This window comes from Phyllobates terribilis, unplaced genomic scaffold (assembly GCF_046119375.1).
Source record: "Phyllobates terribilis strain yellow unplaced genomic scaffold, ASM4611937v1 Scaffold_2__4_contigs__length_985480577, whole genome shotgun sequence".
Lineage (NCBI taxonomy): Eukaryota > Metazoa > Chordata > Amphibia > Anura > Dendrobatidae > Phyllobates > Phyllobates terribilis.
This window is the reverse complement of record NW_027362762.1, coordinates 445,161,169-445,185,342: the sequence shown is the minus strand read 5'-3', so window position 1 is coordinate 445,185,342 and position 24,174 is coordinate 445,161,169. Positions and strand designations below refer to the sequence as shown.

Here is a 24,174-nt window from a genome sequence, read left to right as displayed (position 1 = left end):
TGAGGCTCCTGCCTGTCGTGTCTGCCAGTCCATCTACCCGGATCACTCGTCAGCCTGCCTGCTGTGCCCATCTGCAATATCGGTCAGTCCCAGCCATCTGTACCGTGGGAGTCACCTGCTCCCTTACAAGGTCGTCCCCAGAGTAGCACCTGGTCCCTCTGCTCGGACCCTCCCTGGTCACGGAGTCGATTGAGCCGCCGTATGACCTTGGTCGCTCCGAGTTGATACCTAGTTACGCCCCTCTGGGTCCCTCCTTGCACCGTAGCACAGAGGTTCCACCACCCGGATCGGTAACACATACACGCATAAACACATTTGAAACACATAATGTGTGGGGACACTATAGTGTGAGAGGGCCATCGTACTGAGTGTGGGGAGAATGTTCTGTGTGTGGTGGGCAATGTGGGGCATCATACTTTAACAGGGGGAAAGTACTATGGAGGAATCATACTTTGGGGGGCATCATACTGAGTATCGAGGGCACGGTGGGGTACTGTTTGTGGGGAAAGTACTTTGGAGGAATCATACTGTAGGGGTCATCATATTGATGGTGGGGGGAATGTACTGTGTGGAGGACACTGAGGGGCATCACACTGTATATTTGGAAAGTATTTTAGAAAAATCATTAAGTGAGGGGGTCATCATACTGAGTTTGGGGGGATTGTACTGTGTGGTGGGCACTGTGGGGCATCATACTGTATATGGGGAAAATACTATGGAGGAATCATACTGTGAGGGGGTCAACATCCTGAGTGTGGGGACCATGAAAGGGGTATGGTACTGTGGGGCAACACTAGTGGGCTTCACTAGGAGAATCTTTCTGTGTGGGCGCATATAGTGTGTTGCTTGTGTCCAACGGTCCATCTTTCTTTTCAGGTATGGTCCTTCCACTGGCTGTAGTGTAAAACCTATCAATACTGTGTTTGCCATGCACTACATTGTTGGAGTTATGGAACTTTTTAGCAGAACGCCCCACAAAGGTAAGCCATAGAGCTTAGTTACTTGTAAGACATTCCATAAGACACTCAGACATTAACATGTGACATCATCTTGTGTAATTCTTTACATTTTCCTTAGAGATTTCTCCAAACGCTGTCAGCGCGGTGGAAAATCCCAATCCATAGCGCCCCGGAGATCCGGCTCTGGAGGCAGCTGTTTACCCTGCCCTCCAGCACAGGCAGCGGCGTCACACCCCACGTGACCGGCCTGCTGTCATCCACCTCATCTTACACCCGCCTCTCACGCCACTTCCCCGGTGCGTGATGACATCATTGCCGTGACTGCTCACGTTCTGCAAATGAAGGGGATATAGACAGCTAAATGTTCGCCTGTAACAATAAATAAGAGCGGCGCTGCTGTATGACAGTGCCGGGGAGGAGCGGCCGGGTATCGGGGAGGCATAGTGTGCCCACAACTGGGCGGCAGCTGACGAAAATTACATCCATAGTTGAAAAGGAAGAATCGCTGAGCTCCCGGGCCGTTGCCATAACCGGAGAGAAGGGGGAGCGGGGAGCTCCTCCCGGGGGCACCGGGGAACATGGCGGCGGTGGAGCTTGAGTGGATCCCGGAGACTCTGTACAACACGGCTATTTCCGCAGTGGTGGATAACTACACCCGAGCCCGGAGGGACATCCGCAGCCTGCCCGAGAACATCCAGTTCGACGTCTACTACAAGGTAACAGTGCAGTGTGTGTACGATCTATGGATGTGTGTGTGTGTGTGTGAACGATCTATGGATGTGTGTGTGTGTGTGTGTGTGTGTACGATCTATGGATGTGTGTGTACGATCTATGGATGTGTGTGTGTGTGTACGATCTATGGATGTGTATGTGTGTACGATCTATGGATGTGTGTGTGTGTACGATCTATGGATGTGTGTGTGTGTACGATCTATGGATGTGTGTGTGTGTGTACGATCTATGGATGTGTGTGTGTGTGTGTACGATCTATGGATGTGTGTGTGTGTGTGTACGATCTATGGATGTGTGTACGATCTATGGATGTGTGTGTACGATCTATGGATGTGTGTGTGTGTGTGTACGATCTATGGATGTGTGTGTGTGTGTGTGTACGATCTATGGATGTGTGTGTGTGTGTGTACGATCTATGGATGTGTGTGTGTGTACGATCTATGGATGTGTGTGTGTGTACGATCTATGGATGTGTGTGTGTGTACGATCTATGGATGTGTGTGTGTGTACGATCTATGGATGTGTGTGTGTACGATCTATGGATGTGTGTGTGTGTGTGTGTACGATCTATGGATGTGTGTGTGTACGATCTATGGATGTGTGTGTGTGTGTACGATCTATGGATGTGTGTGTGTGTACGATCTATGGATGTGTGTGTGTGTGTACGATCTATGGATGTGTGTGTGTGTGTGTGTGTACGATCTATGGATGTGTGTGTGTGTGTACGATCTATGGATGTGTGTGTGTGTACGATCTATGGATGTGTGTGTGTGTGTGTGTACGATCTATGGATGTGTGTGTGTGTGTGTGTACGATCTATGGATGTGTGTGTGTGTGTGTGTACGATCTATGGATGTGTGTGTGTGTGTGTGTGTGTACGATCTATGGATGTGTGTGTGTGTGTGTGTACGATCTATGGATGTGTGTGTGTGTACGATCTATGGATGTGTGTGTGTGTGTGTGTACGATCTATGGATGTGTGTGTGTGTACGATCTATGGATGTGTGTGTGTGTGTGTGTGTGTGTGTACGATCTATGGATGTGTGTGTGTGTGTGTGTACGATCTATGGATGTGTGTGTGTGTACGATCTATGGATGTGTGTGTGTGTGTGTGTGTGTGTACGATCTATGGATGTGTGTGTGTGTGTGTGTGTACGATCTATGGATGTGTGTGTGTGTGTACGATCTATGGATGTGTGTGTGTACGATCTATGGATGTGTGTGTGTGTGTACGATCTATGGATGTGTGTGTGTGTGTGTGTGTGTACGATCTATGGATGTGTGTGTGTACGATCTATGGATGTGTGTGTGTGTGTGTGTACGATCTATGGATGTGTGTGTGTGTGTGTGTGTGTGTGTACGATCTATGGATGTGTGTGTGTGTGTGTGTACGATCTATGGATGTGTGTGTGTGTACGATCTATGGATGTGTGTGTGTGTGTGTGTACGATCTATGGATGTGTGTGTGTGTACGATCTATGGATGTGTGTGTGTGTGTGTGTGTACGATCTATGGATGTGTGTGTGTGTGTGTGTGTGTACGATCTATGGATGTGTGTGTGTACGATCTATGGATGTGTGTGTGTGTGTGTGTACGATCTATGGATGTGTGTGTGTGTGTGTGTGTGTGTGTACGATCTATGGATGTGTGTGTGTGTGTGTGTGTGTGTACGATCTATGGATGTGTGTGTACGATCTATGGATGTGTGTGTGTGTGTACGATCTATGGATGTGTGTGTGTGTGTACGATCTATGGATGTGTGTGTGTGTACGATCTATGGATGTGTGTGTGTGTACGATCTATGGATGTGTGTGTGTGTACGATCTATGGATGTGTGTGTGTGTACGATCTATGGATGTGTGTGTGTGTACGATCTATGGATGTGTGTGTGTGTGTGTGTGTGTGTACGATCTATGGATGTGTGTGTGTGTGTGTGTGTACGATCTATGGATGTGTGTGTGTGTGTACGATCTATGGATGTGTGTGTGTACGATCTATGGATGTGTGTGTGTGTGTACGATCTATGGATGTGTGTGTGTGTGTGTGTGTGTACGATCTATGGATGTGTGTGTGTGTACGATCTATGGATGTGTGTGTGTGTGTGTGTGTGTGTGTGTGTACGATCTATGGATGTGTGTGTGTGTGTGTGTGTACGATCTATGGATGTGTGTGTGTGTGTGTGTGTGTGTGTGTACGATCTATGGATGTGTGTGTGTGTGTGTGTGTGTGTGTACGATCTATGGATGTGTGTGTGTGTGTGTACGATCTATGGATGTGTGTGTGTGTGTGTGCGATCTATGGATGTGTGTGTGTGTGTGTACGATCTATGGATGTGTGTGTGTGTGTACGATCTATGGATGTGTGTGTGTGTGTGTGTGTGTGTGTACGATCTATGGATGTGTGTGTGTGTACGATCTATGGATGTGTGTGTGTGTGTGTACGATCTATGGATGTGTGTGTGTGTACGATCTATGGATGTGTGTGTGTGTGTGTACGATCTATGGATGTGTTTGTGTGTGTGTGTGTGTACGATCTATGGATGTGTGTGTGTGTGTGTGTGTGTGTGTGTGTGTGTGTGTGTACGATCTATGGATGTGTGTGTGTGTGTACGATCTATGGATGTGTGTGTGTACGATCTATGGGTGTGTGTGTGTGTGTGTGTGTGTGTGTGTGTGTGTACGATCTATGGATGTGTGTGTGTGTGTGTGTACGATCTATGGATGTGTGTGTGTGTACGATCTATGGATGTGTGTGTGTGTGTGTACGATCTATGGATGTGTGTGTGTACGATCTATGGATGTGTGTGTGTGTGTGTGTGTGTACGATCTATGGATGTGTGTGTGTGTGTGTACGATCTATGGATGTGTGTGTGTGTACGATCTATGGATGTGTGTGTGTGTGTGTGTGTGTGTACGATCTATGGATGTGTGTGTGTGTGTGTGTGTGTACGATCTATGGATGTGTGTGTGTGTGTGTACGATCTATGGATGTGTGTGTGTGTACGATCTATGGATGTGTGTGTGTGTGTGTGTGTGTGTACGATCTATGGATGTGTGTGTGTGTGTGTGTGTGTGTGTGTACGATCTATGGATGTGTGTGTGTGTACGATCTATGGATGTGTGTGTGTACGATCTATGGATGTGTGTGTGTGTACGATCTATGGATGTGTGTGTGTGTACGATCTATGGATGTGTGTGTGTGTGTGTACGATCTATGGATGTGTGTGTGTGTGTGTGTACGATCTATGGATGTGTGTGTACGATCTATGGATGTGTGTGTGTGTGTGTACGATCTATGGATGTGTGTGTGTGTACGATCTATGGATGTGTGTGTGTGTGTGTACGATCTATGGATGTGTGTGTGTGTGTGTGTGTACGATCTATGGATGTGTGTGTGTGTACGATCTATGGATGTGTGTGTGTGTGTGTACGATCTATGGATGTGTGTGTGTGTACGATCTATGGATGTGTGTGTGTGTGTGTGTGTGTGTGTGTGTACGATCTATGGATGTGTGTGTGTGTGTGTGTGTGTGTACGATCTATGGATGTGTGTGTGTACGATCTATGGATGTGTGTGTGTGTGTACGATCTATGGATGTGTGTGTGTGTGTACGATCTATGGATGTGTGTGTGTGTACGATCTATGGATGTGTGTGTGTGTACGATCTATGGATGTGTGTGTGTGTACGATCTATGGATGTGTGTGTGTGTGTACGATCTATGGATGTGTGTGTGTGTGTGTGTACGATCTATGGATGTGTGTGTGTGTACGATCTATGGATGTGTGTGTGTGTGTGTGTGTACGATCTATGGATGTGTGTGTGTGTGTGTACGATCTATGGATGTGTGTGTGTGTGTGTACGATCTATGGATGTGTGTGTGTGTGTGTGTGTGTGTGTGCGATCTATGGATGTGTGTGTGTGTGTGTGTGCGATCTATGGATGTGTGTGTGTGTGTGTGTGTGTACGATCTATGGATGTGTGTGTGTGTGTACGATCTATGGATGTGTGTGTGTGTGTGTGTGTGTGTACGATCTATGGATGTGTGTGTGTGTGTACGATCTATGGATGTGTGTGTGTGTGTGTACGATCTATGGATGTGTGTGTACGATCTATGGATGTGTTTGTGTGTGTGTGTGTGTGTACGATCTATGGATGTGTGTGTGTGTGTGTGTGTGTGTGTGTGTGTGTGTGTGTGTACGATCTATGGATGTGTGTGTGTACGATCTATGGATGTGTGTGTGTGTGTGTGTACGATCTATGGATGTGTGTGTGTGTGTGTGTACGATCTATGGATGTGTGTGTGTGTACGATCTATGGATGTGTGTGTGTGTACGATCTATGGATGTGTGTGTGTACGATCTATGGATGTGTGTGTGTGTGTACGATCTATGGATGTGTGTGTGTGTGTGTACGATCTATGGATGTGTGTGTGTGTGTGTACGATCTATGGATGTGTGTGTGTGTGTGTGTGTACGATCTATGGATGTGTGTGTGTGTGTGTACGATCTATGGATGTGTGTGTGTGTGTGTGTGTACGATCTATGGATGTGTGTGTACGATCTATGGATGTGTGTGTACGATCTATGGATGTGTGTGTACGATCTATGGATGTGTGTGTGTGTGTGTGTGTACGATCTATGGATGTGTGTGTGTGTACGATCTATGGATGTGTGTGTGTGTGTGTGTGTACGATCTATGGATGTGTGTGTGTGTACGATCTATGGATGTGTGTGTGTGTGTACGATCTATGGATGTGTGTGTGTGTGTACGATCTATGGATGTGTGTGTGTGTGTGTACGATCTATGGATGTGTGTGTGTGTACGATCTATGGATGTGTGTGTGTGTGTGTACGATCTATGGATGTGTGTGTGTGTACGATCTATGGATGTGTGTGTGTGTGTACGATCTATGGATGTGTGTGTGTGTGTGTACGATCTATGGATGTGTGTGTGTGTGTACGATCTATGGATGTGTGTGTGTGTACGATCTATGGATGTGTGTGTGTGTGTGTACGATCTATGGATGTGTGTGTGTGTGTGTACGATCTATGGATGTGTGTGTGTGTACGATCTATGGATGTGTGTGTACGATCTATGGATGTGTGTGTGTGTACGATCTATGGATGTGTGTGTGTGTGTACGATCTATGGATGTGTGTGTGTGTGTGTACGATCTATGGATGTGTGGTGTGTGCGCAAGCTATAAGTGTTAAGATCAGCTGTTATTGGTGATGGCGGCCGACTGCCGGAAGTCCTTGCCTTCGGTGCTTGGCCGTCCATCTGTAGTGCACACAGCGGGTTACTACACATCCACCTCCCATTCAATTGAATAGGAGGCGGAAGTGCAGTAACAAGCGCCAGCCACTACAACTTGACGGCCAACAGCGCAAGTAAGCACTTCCGGCTGGCGGCCGGCATCGATAACAGCTGATTGGCGGGGGTGCCGCATGTGGGACCCCAGCCGATTATACATTGATGCCCTATTCTACGGAGGGGGCATCATTGTGAAAGTAGTGGACAACTCCTTTAATATTTACAATGTTGCCCCTTATTTTCTAGACTTCTGTAATTTGCCCTGGCAGTTGGATATCAGTCTCTGGACCAAATCCTGACTAATGACAACCCATTCTTGTGTAATCAGTGCCTGGAGTTTATCAAAATTTCTATGTTTTTCTTTGTCCACCTGCGTTTTGAGGATTGTCTATAAGTTCTCAATAGGATTGAGAACTGGAATGTTTCCTGGCTATGGATCCAAAATTTTAATGTTTTGTTCACTGAGCCACTTAGTTATCACTTTTGCCTTATGACATGGTGCTCCATCATGCTGGAAAAAGCATTGACCGTCACCATATTGCCATGAATAAAGAATGGTATCTAAACCACCTCCTAGACAAAATTGTGAGTGTCCCCACTCCCTTGGATGAAAAGAAACCCCACACTTGAATGGGCTCAAGATACTTTACTGTTGGCATGATGCAGGACTCATGGAAGCGCTCATCTTTTATTTTTTGATCAATCATTCTTTGAGATGTCACAAACTATCTGAAGCAGGCTTCATCAGAGAAAATCACTTTTCCCCAGTTCACTGAAGTCCTGTCCCTGTACTTCTTGCAGAAGATCAGTCTGTAGGCAGTACAGAGATTGGACTGCAGAGAACTGGAAGAATGATTGTCCGGAGAAGAATAGGTGAGCTCTACCATGAGTCCCCTCTGTCTTGCCAATGCTAAAGCACCCTGAGACCATTCATTTGTGGGGTTTCTTTTGGGATGTGGGTTCACTCACATTTGTGCCCAAGAACGTTGTCATGAATAAAGAATGGTATCTAAACCTCCTCCAAGGGCAACTTCTCCCAAAGATTTAGAAACAATTTGGTGATCCAGCATGATGAAGCACCGTGTCACAACTCAAAAGTGATAGATAAATGGCTCAGTGAATAAAACATCAACATTTTGGTCTATGGTCAGTAGGTTCTGCCAGATCTTAATCCAATTGAGAAGTTGTGGTCAGTCCTCAAAAAGCGGGTGGCAAACAAACCCAGAAATTGTGAAAAACTCCAAACACGGATTAGGCAAGAATTGGTTGTCATCCGTCAGGATTTGGCCTACAAGCTGATATCCAGTGTGTCAGGGCTAACTGCAGAAGTCTTGAAAAACACCTGTCAACGCTGTAAGTATCAAGTCTTTGCATATTGTATTTACAGTTACCTCATCTGTCATGACCCTGACTTGGATGTGGACGGATACGCCAAGCCTGCATCTTTCCTGGCAGGTGATGGCTGTTGTAATAGCCATCCTGTGCCTCTAACAGCCACGGGTGGAGCGTTGCTCTGTCCATGGCTGTTAATCTGTTAGGGGGCACGTCATTCCATGCACCTATTTACTCGCCTGTAATGTGACCGAGGGACGCCGATGGGTTGCCGTGACAGCTGGAGGTCTGCTAAAGACTTTCGTTCTTGTCGCCGCAATTCTCCTGTGAAAGCCAGCGTTTAGCTGGCCTACGTCGATCGTGATGTTCACTATATAGCACCAGCGATCAGACTATCGCAGCATCATGTCCCCCTAAGGCAACTATTATATACAGTGTAAAAAAATGTTTTTAGATTTATTTTTTTTTTTAAAGTTAAAATCACCTGCCTTTTTCCCCATTAAAAATAAAACCATTGAAAAAATAAAAATCACACACTTTGTATCTCAACGTTAGTAAAAGTCATATATATCAAAATGAATTAATCCGATCGGTAAACGGCGTAACCATAAAACGAATCAAAAGGCCAGAATTGTTTATTTTTTTTTGGGCTGCCACAACACTGCAATATGAGGTGATCAAAACAACTAAACTAGCCCAAAATGGTATCGGTAAAAACGTAAGCGCAGGGCACAAAAATTAAGCCCTCACACAGCCCCATATCACGAAAATTTAAAATGCTACGGGTCTTGGAAAATGACGACACACGCAAAATTTTAATTTATTTTTCTCTTTCCCCATGACGGCACCACGGAGAGAGGGGATCCGCCCTTCAAGGACAGGAAACCTACAGATAAAAAGGGCGGCACCTCTCTCCCGCATCAGTTGGTTTCCTGTCCTTGACAGGGACCTACGGATGAAATCCTGAAGAAAGAAGATTTTACTTACCAGGCCCGACCAGTCCGGCTCAGGCAGCGGGGGTTCCCTGCCTCGGCTGGTGCGGTGTCCTGAAGCGCCACAGCTGGGGTCAGCGGGCCTCTAGGGTGGCAGGGAGACGCGAAGCAAGCCGCGGTCTCCTGTGGCGTCGGGCCCAGGCGGTAAGTATAGAAGGCTCAGGGCTCGGGTTGGCCTGAGCCCTGGGTCAGGGTCTGGGCCTTGTGCAGCGCGCGCCCCGCATGCTTGCCGGATAGCGATTCGGCGTTTGGGCGGGTGCGCGCGCTCACCGACGCTCCCCCCTCGCGCGCGCGCCGGAAGTGACGCGGGAGGCGCCCGGAAGTGACGCGGCCGCAGGAGCGGCGAATTCAAACGCGCGCGCGGGAAAGGCCTAACATGGAGGACACAGCGGTGTCCTGGCCAGAGGGGGGCGCTCCCCACAGCGGTGTTGGAGGGGGAGGGGGCGGTCACCTGCATAGCTTAAATTGCCAGGGAAGCAAAGGGAAAATGCTTCCTGGCATACGTGAAAATCAGCAGTATGAGTGACCAGGAGCCCCAGGAGGTGCAGTCCCTGCGCCCCCACTCACCATCTCCATCACCATCGCCTCAGAGGAAACGCACGAAAGGACCCTCCAACGGCCCTCCGCGTCAACATAATCAAGGTGACGGAGGAAGCGGTCGGTCCGGCAGGTCTTCTCAGCGTGGCAAAGATTCCGGCACGGCATCAGCCTCGGCGAAAGACCCAGCTACCAGAGCAGGTTCCTCTTCGAATGCGGTATTCCCTCTCTCTCTTTCGTATAGGCGGTAAGTGATCTTCGTGAAAGTTCACTTGTAATTTGGACCCTCCCCCCTCTCTTTTCTTCTTAGGGAAGGAAGAGCACGGGGAAGTTTAAAAACAGGGCCTGCGCACTTTGCGCAGCAGATCTACCCACCACATGGCAAAAGAGACTATGTAGCTCATGCATCGAGCAAACCATCTGTGAGGAGACCCCTAAGTTTGCTACCGAGCTCAGATCCCTGATAAAATCACAAGTCGAAGATACCTTCAAATCCCTCCAAAAGGGGGGGAAGAAGCATAAAAAAACTAGGCACCTTTCCCCGGAGTCAGAGTCTAGTAAATCAGATGAGGAAGTTGCGGGGTCTGAATCATCCTGTTCATCATCTGCTTCCTCATCTTCAGAGGACGGTGGTCGTAACTGTTTCCCTATAGACGGAACAGATAGCTTAATCAAAGCAGTTAGGGCCACCATGGGGTTTGTAGACCCTTATCCCAAAAAGTCCATCCAAGACATAATGTTCAGTGGCTTAGGTCAGAAAAGAAAGAGATCCTTCCCTCATAATGATCAGGTTCACGACCTGATTAAGAGAGAATGGAAGAAGCCAGAGAGAAAAGGGTTGTTGACCCCAAAAAGGAAATACCCCTTTGAGGACCCTGTATGCTCTTTCTGGAATAAAGCGCCAAAAATTGACGTGGCGGTAGCCAAAGCCTCTAAAAAATATTCCCTGCCGTTTGAAGACATGGGGGTACTTAAAGACCCTATGGACAAAAAAGCGGACTCCTTTCTGAAAGGAGCCTGGGAAGCGGCAGGGGGGGGGTTAAAACCGGCAGTGGCAGCCACTTGCACAGCCAGATCCTTGATAGTTTGGCTGGACCAGCTGGAATCTCAGCTAAAAGACAAGGCTTCAAGGGAGGATATTATAGGGACCATCCCTGTGATGAAAGGCGCAGCGGCTTTTCTGGCAGACGCCTCATCCGACTCCGTCAGACTGGCAGCCAGAGCAGGGAGTTTTTCAAATGCAGCTAGACGGGCCCTATGGCTCAAATGCTGGCCAGGCGACCTCCAAACGAAATCCAAACTGTGCTCCATCCCGTGTGAAGGAGAATTTTTGTTCGGACCTACCCTGGATGACATCCTGGATAAAGCCGGGGTTGACAAAAAACGATTCCCGGTCCTCTCCGGTTCATCATTCAGGAAGGGTTTTCGGAGCAAAAAATTCATGCGAAAGAGGCCCCCCAAAGATCAGGACAGGTGGGAAGATAGGAGACAGAAGAAAGCCAAGGGGTTTATGTTCAACAGGCCCCTTAGTGACAGCAAGAAGCCCGCCCAATGAAACGCAGCCCCAGGTGGGGGGAAGGCTGCTCCATTTCCTCCCAGCCTGGGAAAAGATTTCAAATGTGGGCTGGATTTTGGGCCTGAAAAGATCTGGGCTAAAACTCCAGTTCCTCTCCACTCCCCGAGGAAATTTCACAGTAACCCCCGTAAGGTCCTCAGCGGTAGAACAGTTGGCTCTAGAACAGGAAGTCCTAGACCTAGTGGACAGAGCAGTCCTGCAGGAGGTCCCAGCTCAGGAAGCAGGCGAGGGGTTTTACTCCCCACTATTCCTCAGGAGAAAACTGGATGGTACACTCAGGACTATCGTGAACCTGAAGAAATTAAACAAGTTTCTAAATATACAACCTTTCAAGATGGAGTCAATAAAAACTTGTGTGAAATTACTGTTTCCAGGCTGTTTCATGACGGTCTTAGACCTAAAAGACGCCTACTATCATGTCCCCATTCACAGGGACCACCAGAAATTCCTGAGGGTAGCCATACCAATAAGGGGCACAATCAGACACTTCCAGTATGGGGCCCTTCCCTTCGGGTTAGCAATAGCCCCCAGAGTCTTCACGAAAGTGATGTCGGAAGTCATGGCTCATCTGAGGGAGAGGAACATCCTGATAGTCCCATACCTGGACGATCTACTGGTTATAGGCAACTCGTTCAGCCACTGCCAAGACCAGCTAGCAGTAGTCATGGATTCTTTGACAAGTTTGGGATGGCTTCTAAATCTAAAAAAATCCAGAGTGGAGCCAGTTCAGCTACAGGAATACTTAGGTATCCTGTTAGATTCAAGAAGTCAGGAATGCCGTCTTCCGGAAGAGAAAGTCCAAAATATGATAGCCCGTGTGTCCTATGTGAGGAAGCATCCGGTTATGACACTAAGGGGAGCAATGTCCCTCCTCGGTTCTATGACTGCCTGCATCCCGGGTGTCCGCTGGGCTCAGTTGCACACCAGGGTCTTACAATTGGAGATTTTGAGGGCGGAAAAATCTCTAAGAGGGCACTTAGAAGGGCGACTGACCTTATCCTCAAAAACTTTACTTTCCCTAACATGGTGGACAAAGAAAGAAAATCTAGGCAGGGGCGTCCCATGGACAATACCGTCACCCCAGATTCTGACGACAGATGCAAGCCCCAGGGGGTGGGGGGCTCATCTAGACGACCGAGTGGGTCAAAAAAATCACGAGGGCTTGGGGAATCCCATGTATAGACCTATTCGCCAACTGGAAAAACAAAAAGGTGGACACGTTTTGCTCGATCGACCCCAGGGGGAACCCAGTAGCACTAGACGCTCTTTTGATTCCATGGGGCCACCAGCTAGTATATGCCTTTCCTCCGATTGCTCTCATTCCGGCAGTTCTGAGGAAGATCAGGGAAGACGAGGCGAATGCGATCCTGATCGCCCCTTTCTGGCCAAGAAGGCCTTGGTTTTCCTGGCTGAGGGTCATGTCCGTCTCCGACCCCTGGGTCCTTCCGGAAGTTCCGGACCTGCTGTCTCAGGGTCCAGTACTACACCCGCAGGTAACAAACCTGCACTTGACAGCTTGGAATTTGAGAGGTCACTCTTGAGGGATAAAGGGTTTTCCCCCAATCTAATCTCTACCTTGCTGCAGAGTAGGAAACCTGTAACTACTAGGCTCTACGGGAAAACTTGGAAGAAATTCCTTTCCTTTGCAGGTACGGATATAGTAGGGGAGGCCCCCGTGATTACCATTCTGGAGTTCCTTCAGAAGGGGTTGGAACTGGGGTTGGCCACGAGCACGCTGAAGGTTCAGGTGGCAGCTCTGGGAGCCCTGTATAACTGCAACCTGGCAAGGGATAGATGGGTCTCCAGGTTCATCAGAGCATCTCATAGATCCAGGCCCATCCCCTCCCAGAAGGCTCCTCCGTGGGATTTAAATCTTGTTCTTTCAGCCCTGACCAGAGGCCCCTTTGAACCTCTAGGGGAAGCGTCCCTTAAAATCTTGTCCCTTAAGACGTCCCTTCTGGTAGCCCTCACCTCGGCTCGCCACATTAGTGATATCCAAGCACTATCCGCAGGACCCCCTTTTACACAAATACTAGACGACAGAGTGACGCTTAGGACCGACCCTGCGTACCTTCCTAAGGTGAGATCCCTTTTTCACAGGTCACAGGAGGTTACCCTCCCTTCCTTCTGCGCAGCCCCAAAAAACAAGGGGGAAGAGGCCCTTCACACCTTGGACGTCAGGAGGTGCATTATGCAATATTTAGAGGCCACACGGGAGTGTAGGAAGGACAGGGCTCTTTTTGTGTGCTTCCAGGGATCTCGGAAGGGACAGAAAGCTTCCAAAGGAACCCTGGCAAGGTGGATAAGGGAAGCCATTTCCCTGGCTTATTCCTCAAGCGGGGAAACAGCGCCGGTGGGCTTAAGGGCGCACTCGACAAGGGCAGTGGCAGCCTCCTGGGCGGAGAAGGCCGGAGCTTCAATCGAACAGATATGTAGAGCGGCGACCTGGTCTTCTCCCTCCACGTTCTTTAAACACTACCGGCTGGATCTAACATCATCTTCAGATCTTACCTTTGGCAGAAGGGTTCTGGAAGCGGTGGTCCCTCCCTAATCTTCACTGCTCTGCAATCTCTCCGTGGTGCCGTCATGGGGAAAGAGAAAGAGTAGTTACTTACCGGTAACGAAATTTCTCGGAACCCATGACGGCACCCGTACATTCCCTCCCCTTTTTTCTTACACATGGGTGTGCACAATCGTTACTACCTGTTGTTTAGTCACAGGGTGTGTCTAAAAAAAAAAAAACAAAAAAAAAACTATACATATATAGTATATATAATAAAAATGCCATATTTGGTGTTACTAACCTGGCGGTCCTCTCTGTGCTCTGTAAACCAACTGATGCGGGAGAGAGGTGCCGCCCTTTTTATCTGTAGGTTTCCTGTCCTTGAAGGGCGGATCCCCTCTCTCCGTGGTGCCGTCATGGGTTCCGAGAAATTTCGTTACCGGTAAGTAACTACTCTTTTTTCAAAATTTCAGAATTTTTTTTACACAATGTTTGGTATCTGCATAATCGTACTGACCTGGGAAATCATATTATTGCCAGGTCTGTTTTGCCATATAGTGACCATGGTAAATTAAAAAAACAAAATAGAATTATGGAATTATACTTTTTTTTTTTTTTTTTTTTTTTGCACACTTGGAATTTTTTTACCCCTTTCCAGTGCATCACTTGATAAAATGGTGTCATTCATAAGTACAACTTGTCCTACATAAAAACAAGCCCTCACACGTCTGTGTGGACTGAAAAATAAAGTTTATGGCTTTTGGAAGAAGGGGGGGGGGGGGGGATGAAAAATAAAATAGCCTGATCATGAAAGGATTAAAAGTATATAAATGTATGAAAAGCTTATAATTGTACTTCAGTTACCATGGACTAAGCACTGGAGCAGTACACTTTGTGAAAAACTAAATTTATGTCCGTCTCAAAATGTTTTGCCACTACTGTACAGTATGTATACACTGCAGTATGTGCAGACTGTATATGATGCAGGTATGATTTACGGATGTCCACACTATGGTACCCTTACTCTTCTCAATCTATACTTTTTGGCCTGGAACAACTCCTAAAGTCCCATGGCTTCCAGTATCCTAGATATACGCAGATGCTCCTACTCAGATCTATCTCCCTGGCATCGCCTCTGCTTTCCAAAATCCCTTAATGTCTATCAGCCATATCCTTCTTCTCATCGCTCTTCCTAAAGCTCAATTTGGACAAAACTGAACTCCTCATCTTTCCTTCATGTCACCTAACTCCCCTACCCAATCTATCTATCACAATAAATAACATCACGCTCTCCCCTGTACCGGAAGTCCGCTGTTTCGGAGTAACCTTCGACTCTATCCTCTTCAAACCACACATCCAAGCTCTTACCACCTCCTGCCGCCTCCAACTCAAAAATATTTCCAGAATCCGTCCTTTCCTCAACCCTCAATCTACTGAAATGTTAGTGCATGCCCTCATCATCTCCCGCCTCGACTACTGCAATGTCCTACTCTCCCTGCTTACACTCTTTGCACATCTTCAGTCTGTCCTTAACTCCACTGTCTCACTATTCCTTCACTTCTCCCCTCTGCAGATACCTTCATTGCCTCCTAGTCCCCCAACGTATCCAGTTAAAACTATTAACATTGACCTACAAAGCCATCCATATTTCTCCGAACTAATCTCGCAACATGTAATCTCCGGTCGTCTCAAGACCTTCCTCTCTCCTCCACACTTATACGTTCCTCACCCAATTGCCTCCAAGATTTGTCCCGAGCGTCCCCCTTACTCTGGAATTCTGTTCCCCCAACACATCCGATTATCCGCCAGTTTCGGAACTTTCAGACAGAACTTGAAAACTCATCTCTTCAGGAAAGCTTACAGCCTGCAATGACCCTCACCACCGCAACCCCCTTAATCTATTGTCTCCTTCCCCATTATCCTATTGAATGTAAGCCCGCAAGGGCAGGGCCCTCTCCCCTCTGTATTAGTCTGTCATTGTTAGTTTGTTCTCTGTAATTTATATTTGTTTTGTTTGTAGCTCTCTCTCTCATGTACACCACCATGAAACCAATGGTGCTCTAAAAAGAAATATGATGCACGTATGATCTACTGATGTGCACAGTGTGTGTGTATGATGCAAGAAGGGCTGTGTAGTCGGAGTTGGTGTCCATTATGGTGGAGTTGGTATAAAATGGACCGACTCCTAACATATATAATAAATTGGGTACAGTAGTACAATGCAGTATGTGCTGTAAATGTTTTCATTAGAATTTGGGAAAGTTATGAAATGTCCTATAAATGCCTTTTCTATTCCTGATCTAAGGATGTCCGCTTCTAGTTGAGATGAATCTGTGCTACTCTTCATGTACATGCTCAGTAGTGACCAGTGCTGTGGAGTCAGGGAAATTGAGGAGTCAGTCAGTGGTTTGTCTTACAGAGTCCACAGCCCTGGATGCAAGTTTGATCTACGGGTGTGTGTGATCTACGGATTTACTGTGTGTATGATCTACGGGTTTACTGTGTGTGTTCTACACCTGTTTTTGGTATGTGTATATTATGCAGTATGTGTGATCGATGGGTGTGTATGTAGTGCAGTGTCTTCACTATGTCCTTGTGTGCTCTAAGCTTGCCAGTTTCACAAATACCATGTTCTGCTTGACTATCCTTTGTCTAGAACAGTTGGGCTATGTTGTGTTGCCATCTCGGCTGTGGATAAATACAACCAGTGAGCTGTCAGGGACTTAACATATTTTTCACAATACTAATTTTTCATGGTCTCAGCGTCTTGACAACCTAATGCCATTAGGTTGTGGGTATTTTGCATACAAGAAATGATCCGTGCTCTCCAGTTGCACTAAGACTACAACTCCCAAAATACCTAGTAATGATTATTAACAAATTAGGAGGTGTAGTCTGATAACGGCTGCATAGGTAGCACGCCATTAATGTGCAGACTGTCCTGTGCTTGTGATTTATGCTGGATTTTTCTCTTCTGTAGACTGATGTGGTATCATCCAGCCTGTAAACGTCTATGTGGGTCACAGACTGGTCACCTGTCAGTCCTGGCAGAACATTGCTAATGTCATTGTCAAGTAATCTCTTTTCTTTGTGATTGATAACCAATAAGAGGGCCATCATCACGCAGACATTAACATACAGTGGCATGTAAAAGTTTGGGCACCCCTGGTCAAAGTGACCTGTTATTGTGAATAGTTAACCAAGATGAAATGATCTCTAAAAGGCCTAATGTTGAAGATGGCTCATTTGCTTTGTATTTTAGGCAAAATAAAATAAAGGCTATATATTATATTTTCATCTTCTAGATTTTAAAAATGACAAAAAGGAAAATGGGCCTAGTATCACAGCTTGTAAATGCTTTTTGTAGCCAGACAATCTTTCAGTTCTTGTTTGAGGGATTTCCATCCATTCTTCCTTTGAAAATACTTCCAGTTCTGTGAGATTCCTGTGTCGTCTTGCATGCACTGCTATTTTGAGGCCACAGATTTTCAATAATGTTCAGATCAGGGGAGACTGAGGGCCATTGTAAAACCTTCAGCTTGCACCTTTTGAGGTAGTCTATTGTGAATTTTGACATGTGTTTAGGATCATTATTAGTGTTGAGCGAGTATGTTCTGTTCCGAGTATGCTCGGGCCGAGCTCCGAGTAGTTACAGCTGCTCGGTGATGAGGTTAAATCGCTCCCGTGTGCATGATTTGCAACTGTTTGACAGTTTTATTACACGTGAGGATTGTCTATTTCTTACACATTCCTCACATGTATTAAAACTGTCAAACAGTCGCAAATCATGCACACAGGAGTGATTCAACCATATCACCGAGCAGCTGTAAATACTCGGAGCTCGGCCCGAGCATACTCGCTCAACACTAATCCTTATCCATTTGTAGAAGCCATCCTCTTTTCAACTTCAGCTTTTTACAGATGGTGTTATGTTTGCATCAAGAATTTGTTTAAATTTCATTGAATCCATTCTTCCCTCTACCCGTGAAATGTTCCCCGTGTCATTGGCTGCAATTCAACCCCAAAAGCATGATTGATCCACCTCCATGCTTAATGGTTGGCCAGATGTTCTTTTCCTGAAATTCTATCCCCTTTTTTTTTTCTCTACACATACATTTGATCTTTGTGGCCAAATAATTCTATTTTAACCTCATTGGTCCACAGGACTTGTTTCCAAAACACATCAGGCTTGTTTGGATGTTCTTTTGCATACTTCTGATGTTGAATTTTATGGTGAGGATGCAGGAGAGGTTTTCTTCTGATCACTCTAACATTAAAGCCATATTTGTGCAGGTGTCTCTGAACAGTAGAACAATGTCCCACAACTCCAGAGTCTGCTAAATCTTTCTGAAGGTCTTTTGTAGTCAATCGGGGGTTCTGATTTGCCTCTCTAGCAATCCTACAAGCAGCTCTCACTGAAATTTTGCTTGGTCTTCCAGACTTTATTTTGACTTCCACTGTTCCTGTTAACTGCCATTTCTTAACGACATTTTGAACTGAGGAAAGGGCAACTTGAAAATGCTTTGCTACCTTTTTATAGCCTTCTCCTGCTTTGTAGGCCTCCACCATTTTCATTTTCAGAGTGCTAGGCAGCTGCTTAGAAGAACCCATGGCTGCTGTGTTTTGGCACAAGGTTAGAGGAGGCTGAGTTTTTATAAAGCTGGGAAATTTCCATCACCTAACGATGATGGTGAATAATCTATAGCCCTAACAGGCTAATTAAGGTCTGAAACCTTGGTCAAAGTTATCTGAGCACACAAATTTCTTAAGGATGCCCAAATTTTTGCATCGGCCCATTTTTCCTTTTTGTAATTTTGAAAATTTAAAAGATTAAAATTTTATTTTTGCCTAAAATACAAAGGAATGTCATATTTAACGTTGGACCCTTTAGAGATCATTTCATCTTCAACTTGCTTAACTGTTCACAATAACAGTAATTTTGACCAGGGGTGCCCAAACTTCTATATGCCACTGTAGCCTATTGTTAGTATGGATTTTTGGGCACCATTGTAGTCATTGATATACGTATACCTCTTCTCTTTTTTTTTTTCTCCTTTCCTGTGCTGGTCCATTGTATATAATGCTTTCCTGTACATTAGAAGAAAGTTGATGGAAGCATTTAACTGCCTGGCAGATGCCAAGAAGACGCCGCTGTTAACATCTTGGGCCTGCAGGATTTCGGGAAGCATATATTGTGGGTTTTGCATTTGCTGTAGAGAAACACTCTACAGAATGCAGTCCCAGCCTTATGGATTAACAAATGTTGTCCACACAGGGCAGAATATTTCAGCATTTGTAATCGGCAGGTGAATATCCACACCAATATCTGCACAATCTCAATAAAAATGTGAATATAGGAGTAGTTCTCTTCTGCCAAGTTGTGAAAAAAAAAAAAAACAGTCTAGGATTGCTCCTCAGTTTTAGGATTGTGATACTTTTCTCACGGTCATACTGTGGTATAACAGGCAGTTCTTGATGTTCGGAGGGCTGTGATGCTGGGTGACCACTCTTGTAGGAATGGTAATGGTGGAAATATTGCTTGTTACCAGATTAGCTTTAATCATCCCGATTAGTACATACTGGATCATACATTTCTAAGCTAGTCAAATATGAGTAACTGAGTTTTCCAGATCTTTAATCATAGCATGAGGCTAGTTTGGTTTCTAAAGGGGAATCTGTTAACACATTTTTTTTCTGAGTAATATGATGTCTGGGCAGAAAGACTGATTCCAGCGATTTGTTACTTAGTAGGCTGTGTTTGTTGTTTAAATAAGGCTATGTGCCCACGATGCAGAAATGCTCCGGATTTTTCTTGAGCGTTTCCGCTTCTCCCTGGCAGAAAAAACGTATGCGGATTGTACATGCGGATTGTACATGCGTTTTCCTGCCAGGGACACGCGGATGTGAAGCGTTCTTCACATGCATTTCCACATGCGGGTTGTCAAGCGCTTTCCAAGCGATTTTAGCATCACTTGGAAAGTGCTTGTCAACTTGGTCACACTATATAAATCCATGCAACCGGCATGGTTTTAAATGGTGTGACCGTAAAAGAATGGTTAAAAATAAATCTATACTTGCCTTCTGATGGCCCGCGGAGTCTTGCTTCGCTCGGTCCCGGCTGCCGGCAGATCGCGGTACACTGAAGGACTTGACGACGTCAGTATCGCGTGACCCGTCACATGACTATGATGTCAGCGCAGGTCCTCAAGTCCATCGCGATCTGCCGGCAAGGGAGGAGGAGCGCATCGGGGGCCATCAGAAGGTAAGTATAATATTTCTTTTTTATTTTATTCTTTTTTTCACAGTTTCTATGGTACCCGGGTCCGGAGGAGAGTCTCCTGTCCTCCACACCCGGGTACCATCCGCACATTGAAACGCGTGGATTCCGCATCTACATATACAGTGATGCGGAATCCATGCAAGTCAATGGCGGTGAAAACGCTGCACTTCTGCAAAATAATTGGTAGTGCTGCTTTTTTTCCCCGCAATGATAATCCGCAGCGGAAATTTCCACAGCATGTGCACAGCACATGCGGATTATCATTGGGGGACATGGCAGGCTTTCTACCATGCTTTTAAGCGTTTCTGCAGCGTTTTTGCCGCTGCGGAAATGCTTAAAAAATGCATCGTGGGCACGCAGCCTAAAAGTAGTGTTACCAGCAGGAGCAGAGGTCACACTACACTTTTTACAAAGGGGTAAAAATACTCCTCTTAGTAATTTTGAGGTGTATTTGTGGTTAAGGGGTAGTACTTCATTTGCAGTAACTTAAATTTATAGAGCACAGATTTGCGTAATTCTGAGATCTCACTATTTATTCAGGGAAACTAACTTTATTTTATAACGATTCTCCAAGCTTGAATTATGGCAACTTGTTTTCACCAGAAACCCTTTATCACCTACCTGCACTTGTCATCCGTGTGTCTATAGTCCGTATGCAATCAGTTTTTTTACTCAGCAGCTATTTATCATTTACAGGGCCTTTACAGTTTCCAGTTACAGACTTTAAATGTATCTATAAAAATCGGATGCGTAAAGTGTGGCTCTGTATGGCTTATCCTAATATATATTATTATTACACACTGATTATGTCAGTTAAAACAAAATTGCTCATCTGCACCGCCCCATTGGTTTGAATACTGTCTGTTTTCTTTTTTTTTTTTCATGACGGCTGATCTGATCAGCCGTCATGTGCCTCTAACAGCAGCAATGACAGCTGCAATCGCGATCCACCCATGGCTGCTACCATCTTTAAAAGCCGCTGTCAATCGCTGTGTTTTTTTTTTTTTTTTTTTTTTTATTATATACAAACTTTGGATTTTTTTCACCACTAAATAAAAATGAACCTATACATGTTTGGTATCTGCATACTTGTACTGACCTGGAGAATCATAATGGCAGGTCAGTTTTGGCTTTTACTGTACTTGGAATTTGATTTCCAGTACACTGTACGGTATAATTAATTGTGGTGTTCAAAAGTACAACTCGTTTTGTTAAAAAAACAAGCCCTCGCACGGCCATATTGATTAAAAAATAAAAAGTTATAACTCTGGGAAGAAGGGGAGCAAAAAAAAAAGAAAAATCGCAAGATCGTGAAGGGGTTAAAGGGGTGCAACTTTTAAAATGGGGTTTTGTTTGGGGGATTTTTGTCTTATAGGCCCCTCAAAGTCACTTCAAAAGTGAAGTTGTTCCTAAAAATGTTTTGTTGAAAAAATGAAAAACTAAGCTTTGAACCCTTCTAACATGCTACCAAAAATGATGCTGATGGAAAGTTGACATATGGGAATTGTAACTAACTATTCTGTGTTTATCTATTATAAAGGCATACAAATTCAGAGTTTGAAAACAGTAGATTATTCTAAATTCATAAGTGCCAAACATTACGACCTAAGATTACCATGAACTTACAGTTCAGTGTGCCGGGGAAAACAAGCATTCTCCGAAACACTGTGATAGGTAGAAGCATTACAGAGTTAATCCTGCATATAACGACACATGGTGAGCAGGGGGTGAGAGACGTATGCCTCTTAATGGTGCATCATACAACTGCCATGCACCTTCGCCAGAAATATTACTCCAAACAGGAGCTGATGTACTTTTCTTCCATAACTTGTGGCATAAGTTATAATGAATTTTTCAGATGACTTTGCCACGTTCTCTTTTGCCCCACCTCCACCATGGAGCTGGTCAGGACTGATATAAAAAATGCCAAGTCACATTTGTCTGGTGAAGACTACCTGATGATTGAAGCCCAAGAGTGGTAAAAAACTACAGAAATAATACATAAAATTCTATGTGCAACGTGTGGGGTTTTTTGGCTGTAATTTTAAAGACACTATTAAAAAATTAAACCATAGTAACACATTAGAGCTGTCTGGATGCTCAGTATGCTGTTTTTTTGTACATTGTATTTTGTCCTCTAGATGTCATGGGTGCTACCTGCTACAACCTGTGACTAATCCATGATATAACCTTGTCTAGAACTTCCAATGCTCCAACAACCAGTAATGTGTGAATGTTTTGCATGACCCAGATTACAACATCTTTGGCGTCAGCATGTATGACATAAAACTATTCCTTTTTAGAGATGTTTCCACACAGTTGTCCGTCCCGTCATGCTCTAATAGTAGGTGCTAGAAAGCAGAAACAAAGTGCAGTCGTACAATGTGCCAGTCAGTGTCACATGTAGGTGATGACGAGGGCACACAGGGACAGACTTCTCAATGCTGTGGCGTTAGGCAAAAGAGGTCAGAGCGGAAATCAATCTGCAAAGTAGCTACATCCCTTGTCACACTTTTTATACCTTTGGGGGAAAATATGGTGCCTCTACTGGTCCTTATTCTAGATTTGAGGAAACTCTATGTGCCTATTTAAAGGGTTTATGACCACAGTTGGGCTGCAGTCTACAGGATGGACCACAACAACCTTTAAAAAAAACAACAAAAAAAAAAACTGGTTAGCTCCTTAACGACCGATGACAAAAAATGAACATCATGGTCTGGTGTGAGATCCTGTACCATGACATGCACTTTCATCATGGCTTCTAACTGTCAGATCATGTAGACACGTGGTGGCAATTAGGTCACATGTTTGTATGATGTATAGATATATTATATAGTGTGTGTGTGATAGATATAAAAAAAAAACTTTGAGAGAGGCTTCATAAAAAGAGCTGAAATGTAGCTTGTATGGGTGAAATACCCTTTAAAATATTTGTGGACACACGATGCCAATCTGGTAATGTACATTTTTGAGCATATGTCAACTCTTCTAAATGTAACAAAGATTTTTCATTTACTATGCTCTCTGCCAAGTTTTTATAGGCTTTAAAAAAAAAAAAAAAAAAAACAAAAGGATCCCCAACTTGAAAACTACACTCATTGAGGTATTTATCTAGGGATTTAGTGATTATTTTGACTGTCACCCCACCATTTTGATGTAAAGGAATTTAAATTTGCTTTTTTTTCACATGTCACTTTTATGACATTTGCTTGGATAAAGCAAAATGAAATTTAGTAAAATGCACCCATTGTTTTATTTTGCCATTTCTGTGTTTAGAACTCAATTGGGGGTATTTATCTGTTTACTGGGCACACAGCCCTGCCCAGAATGAAGGGAACACTGTTTGAGAACTCAAGGCCCTCCTAAATCCTCCAATATATTATTCAATGGGTATAATGAGATTTCAGCAAAAAGAAAATGCTAATGTACCTGCAGGGATAAGTTTTAGGCTGAGTGCCCACGTAGCGTTTTTCAAGCGTTTATGCTGCGGAATTTCCGCAGCGGAAACGCTTGTAAAACGCTAGGTAATCCGCACCCCATGGTCCCCAAGGGGATTCCGCATGTTCTATACACATGCTGTGGATTTTTCCGCAGCATTTATGCTGCGTACAAAAATCTGCAGCATGTTCATTAATTTTGCGGAAGTGCAGCGGAATGGCCGCCATTGACTTGCATTGAGACGCACAGAAACCGCGACTGTACATTTTTACAAGCGGCTTCTATGCGTCTCTATGTGCGGATGGTACCCAGTTCTGGAGGAGAGGAGACTCTCTTCCAGACCTGGGTACCATTGTACCTGTAAAAAAAGAATAAAATAACAAATAAAGTTTATACTCACCTGTCCGGCGTCTTCTCTCTGAATGCCAGCAGCGCTGAAGGACCTTCGGTGACGTCAGTCATGTGACCGCAGGCCCTTCACCGCTCTGTCTCGCGATATGCCGGCAGCCGGG

The 24,174-nt window shown here is 45.2% G+C and overlaps 1 protein-coding gene across 1 annotated transcript in view; it reads left to right on the top strand.

Annotated features, from left to right (window-relative positions):
• The first annotated feature begins 1,241 nt into the window (after window positions 1-1,241).
• APPBP2 (amyloid beta precursor protein binding protein 2) overlaps window positions 1,242-24,174 on the top strand; it is a 55,844-nt gene continuing 32,911 nt past the window's right edge. The window contains exon 1 of the mRNA XM_073665480.1: window positions 1,242-1,675. Coding sequence (XP_073521581.1) covers window positions 1,538-1,675 — 138 coding nt within the window. The 5' untranslated portion in view covers window positions 1,242-1,537. The remainder of the gene's footprint in view (window positions 1,676-24,174) is intronic.